This window comes from Odontomachus brunneus, unplaced genomic scaffold (genome assembly GCF_010583005.1).
Source record: "Odontomachus brunneus isolate Ranch 3 - 2012 unplaced genomic scaffold, Obru_v1 Obru_scaffold_110, whole genome shotgun sequence".
NCBI lineage: Eukaryota > Metazoa > Arthropoda > Insecta > Hymenoptera > Formicidae > Odontomachus > Odontomachus brunneus.
The window spans coordinates 1,043,381-1,051,063 of record NW_022639560.1 but is presented as its reverse complement, the minus strand read 5'-3'; the positions used below and the strand labels follow the sequence as shown (position 1 = coordinate 1,051,063).

General features: G+C 44.5%; 1 protein-coding gene across 10 annotated transcripts in view; it reads right to left on the bottom strand.

Annotated features, from left to right (window-relative positions):
* LOC116849274 (putative transcription factor SOX-15) overlaps positions 1–7,683 on the bottom strand; it is a 79,255-nt gene that overhangs the window by 22,238 nt on the left and 49,334 nt on the right. For 8 of the 10 annotated variants that reach the window (XM_032826251.1, XM_032826247.1, XM_032826248.1 and 5 more), the window contains 2 exons: positions 6,793–6,979; positions 4,750–5,026 (listed from right to left, as the gene is read on the bottom strand). In XM_032826251.1, coding sequence (XP_032682142.1) covers positions 4,750–5,026; positions 6,793–6,979 — 464 coding nt within the window. Of the gene's footprint in view, positions 1–4,749; positions 5,027–5,109; positions 5,386–6,792; positions 6,980–7,510; positions 7,569–7,683 lie in introns of those variants that run through there. The other 2 variants (XM_032826255.1, XM_032826256.1) reach the window with 2 other exon arrangements.

Here is a 7,683-nt window from a genome sequence, read left to right as displayed (position 1 = left end):
AGAGAGAGAGAGAGAGAGAGAGAGAGAGAGAGAGAGAGAGAGAGAGAGAGAGAAGAAGGGAAGTAATCAGAGGCACTAAACCACGATACCGCGCTGGCAGTTAGAGCCCTGTATCTCTGACGCTGTCGCCGATGGTACAACACGCCTGGTATTATTTGCGGGCTGCCACATTTGTCGTAGGTGGTCCCGCGACACCGCGCAGTGGCGTACCGTATGAACGACGCTCTGTACGCGCGACGCGCCGTACAGCTCTTGGCTCCTCCACCTTTCCGCGTGGCGAGAGCAACAAAGCCGATCACCGCGGATAATGCACGTCCCTCTTTGTGCGAGTCGCACCGGCGTACGTTCGGCGACCGTCGCGGCTCCGCTAATTAACGGCGATATTAACTCTCTGAATGCAGAGGAGCGCGTTCGCGCTCCTCATAGGACAAGCGAAAAATATCACGCAATAGCGTGCTTCCTGAGACAGTTGCTCCATAACAATATTCTCAAACAGGTAATGGTTGACACGACACGAAGAAGCCCGACAAATCTGTGCTGAATTTTCATAAATGTTTTCTAATTTACGGTTCTAATTTGACACACTATCGCTCGAGAATATCAATCAAACGGAGATAATGTTCAAAAAACTCATAAAGAAATAATTGTTTTTGCACTTTATCACGTAAAAGGTTTTTCTTGTTTACTTTTCAAAGGCTATGCAAGATATCTTGAATTTTTTTCTGAAATGAGAGGAATGTGAATACTCTGTGAATAAATAATAATTCTTATATTATACGTTTGTGTTCTCTTTTATATAGAAACTCGTCATTTTTACAATTCTTCCGATACTTTTAATAGGACTACATGGAAAAAAGAATATTCTTATTTTAAAGAATGAGATTACATAGCGGTAAGATGAGTTACTTGCATCAATATATTTTATGATATTCAACGGAGAAAACATTCTTATTGCTCAAAAATAATTTTCATAAATTAGAAGCACAAAATATTTGATTAAGAGCCGATTTTTCAATAGCAGTTTAAACTTGGATTCAAACAAGTTTAAACTTTATTCTAACAATGTGTTTGTTTTGTTTAAACAGAATTTAAGTTGAAATCTAAGTTTAAACTATCATTGAAAAACCGGCCCTCAGAATTAGATGCTTTCAAATGGAATAAATATCATTGTCACCGAAATAATCATATTGTACTATATTGTATATTGAAGTTCAAGACTTGAAAATTCCCGACAAAATTACATATGCTCGCTTATATATAAAAGAATGATCGTTAATTTGAGTGTATTAGTGTTAAGTGAATACTAATTTGTTCTGTGTGGAAGCAAGGCGACACTCCAAAGGTTAATGACGGCAGCCGAGACGAGGCACGCCCGACGACGCCGCTGACAACGACGACGACGACGATGTTGACGACGTCAACGACGATCAATTCGAGCGAACGCATTAATTTCTAATGTTGACATCCCAAAGACGGGGCTAACGGTTGGAGAACGATTAATAAAGATGCGCGGGCACGTGTGTCACCGGATATAAGGTGCCCACACGGCCCCCATTGGCATACGCATACGTCGTATAGTCGTGTGTCGTTTGCCCCACACCGACCACAGAGTACTCCGACTGTGTATGCGTGTGCGCGCGCGCGCGTGTGTGTATGCCACCGCATATGAACGTGCGTGTGTGTGTGTGTGTGTGTGTGTGTATACGTGCGTACGTACATAAGTCGCGACGTGGAACACCCTCGCACGCGTGCGTGTACGCTGCACACGTGTGCGCCGCGCGGATGGACGGGCTAACGGACGTTGTACATACGGACAGACGGACGGACGGACGGACCGACGAACGTAAGAACATACATACGTACGGATGGACAGACGGACAGACGGACGGATCGACACATAGCACGCGCATGAATATGTAGGATGTCTGGAAAGAAAAAAAGAAGAGGGAAAAGTGGGGGCGGCAAAAGACCCGGCGCGCATAGTAATCGGAGCCGCGTCATGCCAATAACATCGCGCCGATCGCCTAATGTCCGATCGATAAACCCGACGAGTTTTCCTTACTCCGCGTCGATAACTGGTGCGGGGGAGAGAATGGCAGGGGGATGGAGGGGAGGCATTGGTGATTTACGGGTTTGCTCGTCGGTGCGAGAGAGAGAGAAAGAGAGAGAAAGGGGGAAGGGGAGCGAGCGGGGAGGAGACGACAGACTGTTGGAAGAGAAAGAGCGAGCGAGAAAGAGGGCGAGAGGGGGGAGGGAGAGCACGTGTGCACGCACGTAGCACACGCGCGAGCGAACGTGCGCACGCACACGCACATAACCATGTACATGCGCGCGCGCGCGCGCGCGTACGCACACACGGAGCGGCTGGAATGGACGCGGGTAGGTAGGTAGGTAGGAAGGTAGGTAGGTAGGTAGGTGGGTATACACGAGGAGGAGAGTTTACAATTTTCTGCACGACGGCCACTCGATCGTTCAAATGCCAATAACGTTGCGGATGCCAATTGCCGATAATTCAAGGTATACCTGCCCACGATAACGCGCTCGCGCGCGAACGCCGTGCCGGCGCTGACAGATCGTTAGGTACCGGATGATGGGTTCTCGGTTTTAACGCGGGAGAGACACGCGATGGACGAGAGAGAGAGAGAGAGAGAGAGAGAGAGAGAAAGAGAGAGAGGAACAAACACTGAGGAGCCCACCGTCGTTGAGAGAGCGTTTTGGCTTTCGCCGAATTAACGATCCATATATCTCACGCGATACGTATATGCTTGCCGTTTGTATCGTGCTCGTTTAACCCTTCCGGAGGGTCGGCGGTGTATCCAGGTAGTCGTCCACTTAATAACAGAATTAACGTCCCACGATGTTACGTTGTTGACCGAGGTGTGTGCGGGGCGTGTAATTTAGACCGGCCTCGCGCGCCGAGGAAATGTTTGATTGAGTTTAGTGGCGGATTGCAGTGGGAGCGAAAGAGAAAACGTGAAAGAACGAGAAAGAGAGGAAAGAGAGAGAGAGAGAGAGAGACGCGTTCGTTGCTACAATCCGCCGGCGATAATGCAGCGATCAAAGGCGGATTCGACGACGAGAGAGGACTCATACGACGTACGGCGCGATAAGAGAACGATTTCCCTATCGCGATCGTACAGGTGGTTGGCGATACGAACGAGTCCCGCGGAGTTATACTCGCCACGGCGTGCCGTCTCGCAGTTGCATTGACGACGACGACGACGACGACGACGACGGCGGCGGCCGATAAATAACACAGTTAACGTCGCCGACGTAACTTTTTTCCGTTTCCCTCCGATCGCCGAGCGAAAGAGCTCTCTCTCTCTCTCTCTCTCTTTCTCTCTCTCGCCGCCTTTCTCTCCCCGTCCGAACAACGCTGCCGGCTCTGCGATGCGCAATTAAATTAATTCGGCTCGTCCCAAGGTGCAATTAATTTAATGATAACGCGCTGCGTCGCGCTGCGAGCGAGATTTTTCCGACTTTCTTATTCCCAGAGCCGTGCGGCCGGAGTACTGCTACTCCCTGTGCCGCGGCGACGTCGGTTTCCCGGCCGGAAAAAGGCCTCTCTTTCCGCGTCTCTTAGCGCAACCCGCGGGAAACGACATTGTTTCCATATACATATATTTTCCAAAGACGACGCGGCGATGTCGGCGGCTGCGATCACGCAGCCTGATCTCCGTTGAGCTACTTGGGAATGGAAAAGTGCTCGTTGCCGAGAGATAACCCCGATACATGCTTCAGAAGATAGATCGTGTTTTCTAATAAACCGCCCGATATCTCCACTTTTATGCGCGGCAAGAATTGAATATATCAGCGAATGCGAAACGCGAATCGGATTTCCACGGACTTATCCGACAGAGAATTTTCCGCGAACTTGATGAGAATTTGTTCTCCGTATTGAGAAGAAAACAGCTGCTGTTCCCTGGCGACTTATTAGTAGATAAGGAACGAGTCTAGATAAGGAGATAAGCATCGAGATTTCCAAGACAATCGGCACGCATTGGCGAGAAAGTTTCTAAAGGTCATTTGGAGTATTGTCTCTCGTGAGAACTTTGTTTCGATCTTGGAGAATACGCATTATAATATAAGTTAACGTCCGAACAAAGGAGATTTATTTTTTATTTATTGTGTTTACTTCCAATTTCATAATCATATTGCTTGCTCTAATGAGTCTCAATTTACTATCTAGATACTTGGACGCTAAGACGGTTCTCTCATTTTTTAGTACATCCACATCACACATTACATATATTTATTCGAATAAAATAAGTCTAGATATAATTATTAAAGAAAAAAAATCGCCTTAGCAAGAATGGCGCAATCATTTTGAATCATCACCGAAGAAGTTGAAGCAAAATGTCGATATACTCCTCGGTTTCTACAAAAATTTCTACAGTAATTTTTACTAAAGAAAATTCCCTCCATTATACAAGAAATAATTTAGAAAAATATTTGTACGTGTGGATGTATATATAAAGAGCCGTTGAAACGAGGCAAGATAGATATATGCATCTTGAATAACATTTATCTATCGTATCTCTGGTAACCCCAGTCGTCAGTGAAATTTTTGCGCAATCAACATGGAGATTAACACGGCGGTCAACGTTTTAACCAACAAATGCGCGCGAATTTTCAGCTGCGTACAGCAGTTACGTTCGCAATTCGCAATGTTGGATCTCGTTCGTTTCGGAGGTAGACAAGAAGGTAGGCAGGCAGGAAGGAAGAAAGGGATGTCTCATGCACACTTACCGAGCATCTTGCTGAGATCGGCATTGTGAAGATCGGGATTCTCGTCGGCCAATTTCTTGCGCTCGACCTTTGCCCAGACCATGAAGGCGTTCATCGGGCGACGTATCCGCTGCTCTTTGAGACTCCTCTGAGCCTGGCTGCCGCCGGGATGGCACATCTTCACTCCCGCGGGAATCGGCGAGATGCCCTGCTGGTATTCCAGGGACGGCCCGGAAGCCAGCCAGGGCATGTCCTCCAGCCGCTGCTGCGCCGCCGGACCGCTCAGCATGCCCGGTATCTGGTTTCAGGAAATTGCGTTTCACGAAACGTTCCCGCGGATCGCGCGACTTATTTATCGCCGAGACGCCGATTCGCACTTACTTCCGAGTCGCGTGAAAATTATCGCCGGCGCGTCTTCGATTAATTCCGACGTCGATTCTACCCGTACACTCGTTTGCGAGTACGTTGCTTCCTCTCCGACGAAGCCGAGGAGCGCATCAAATCATCACAATCGCGAGCCTAAACCGTTATGACGAGTGCCAAAGTGACAATATATATGAGTCATCCGACGTCACAATTGTAACGGGACATTCAAGAAAAACGCGAGTATCTTTATATTCTTATCTGTCCGATAAGAGCAAGAATAAAGAAGCAATATTTATACTTGTCACTTCGTCTCCTGTCAAAACCGACTACGCAAGTCCGTAAGTAGTGGCTCGCGATTGCGATTATTTAACGCGCTTCTGACTTTATCAGGAAAATGTGCTTGAACCGTTTTTCCCGATGAAGTCAGAAGCGCATCAAATTATCGCGACTACCAGCCATTGTTTATCGTTCGCGCTTTTGTGATTATCGATTATTAACAGGAACTACAGGCGACAATAGATGCCGAGAGAAAAACATCGATAGTAATAAAAAATTGACAGTAAAATTGAAAGAAAAAATATCTAAGAAATAGATACTTATAGTAGATATTTATTCGCGGTAGGTGCTAGTAACATATTTATATTAATCTCTCTCTCTCTCTCTCTCTCTCTCTCTCTCTCTATATATATATATATATATATATATATATATATATATACACCCATATATATATAAGAATATCTGTAGTTAACTTCTAAACTTTTTGATCGATCTGAATTAGATTTCGCATAATTATCCTCTACGACACTAAGCATAGAGAATATCAGAGAAAGTAACCTCACCCCCTGTCCCCTGATTTCAACCACGTAATACTTTGTGATATATAATTTAAGAAATCGGAGCAACGCCGGATAGTTAATAAATTAATATAACATATTTTCCAAGTAAGAAAATATATATCTTTTTGAAAGCTTAACATTTTACGAAAGCAATTGTTTATTTGATTTAAACAGAAGAATTTAGATTTAAGTAAATATGTCATCAGTACCTACACCGAATAAATATTTTTTTGATATTTTATTTCTACAAATATTGTTTTTTTATTACACTCTTATCTGATATGAATAAGGTGTCTCATACGTATCACTTGAGTTCTCGTCATTATGGCAATCGTGGTCATTTGATGCGCTTCTAGTTTTATCGGGAAGAATATGTTTAAATCGTTTCGCCAATACGGAGGAAGGAAAGTGGTGGCGGCAGCAACAACGCGTCTCGATTGAAGTGCAATGATATTGAAATTTCGTACGTCGCGGCGGCTCGGTGTGAACAATAGATGTGTGCGCGTGCGATAAAGAGCCGTAGGAATACGATTGTGACTAACTAGCAGGACGAAACGCGAGATTAATGAATGTCGATCGCGTGGCGCCCAGCGGCTTCTCGACACTATCTCTCTACTGCCGCCATTGTCTTGCTTTCTCACTTTCTCTCTTCCTCTCTTTCTCTTTCCGTGAGGCGGGTTGGACTTTATTTTCATGCGTTCGTCGTACTCTCGCGCACTCGCTCGAGGTGACACGTTTATATACGCAGGAACGTAGGTGTGTTTACAGCGCGCCCGTCGTTCGCGAGAGGCACGCGGATCTATTTCAAGAGATGCGATGTATCCTGCATGCCGTCCGAAACCGGGCATCGAGCACGTACCGAGATGATTTGAGTATCGATGGGCATCGAGCTGTCGTTGCCGTCGATATTGGAGTCGATGTCGTAGGCCCGCGATGTGGGAGTCGCGTAAAGCGAGGAATGAAGTGCCAAGAGGCCGGGGGAGCCGCCATAACCGCTTACTGGTGGTGGTGGTGTCATCTCACCCCTGTCGTAATTATCCAGCATCCTGTAAAAGAGAAGATAAAAAAAAAGTTGAGAAAGAATAACTATGTATGATTTACATTTTATGATGAATACGCGTCTCTACTGTCGCGTAACGCAAATTTGATGAATACTAAAAAACAATATATTTATTTATACTAATATATATATATATATATATATATATTACAAATAAGAAAATATTTTCTCTAAACCTAAGAAAATCATAACTTTTCATGAAAACAGTTGTTTATTCTATTTAAATAAAATAATGTAGATTCAAGTAAATGTGTTATTAGTATTCACCAAATAAATATTTACAATTTTTTAGATATTTTTCCTGTCAGTGTACCACACACAGATTCTTGCTGCCGTAGATGACTTATTTCCGTTTACATAATTTTAATTTCTTGCTTATTTTATTATGCTAAGCTCAGCACAAAGCTTTGGACAAGTAGATTTTCTTATGTAAGCTTATGTATTACTAAAGGATTTCATGATTGTGCAACTTTATCGGATTTCTGTAGTACGGGTAAGTTGGAATATAGTCGACTACCTGACATGTCCATTGTCGCGGTGTCAATTCCGGGTACCCGCGTATCTCGAATAGTAACCGCGTATCTGAGGCTTTCAGGTATTACCTGGGCATCCGGGTATTTCTCGAATTATCCGGATATATATATATATATATATATATATATATATATATATATATATATATATATATAT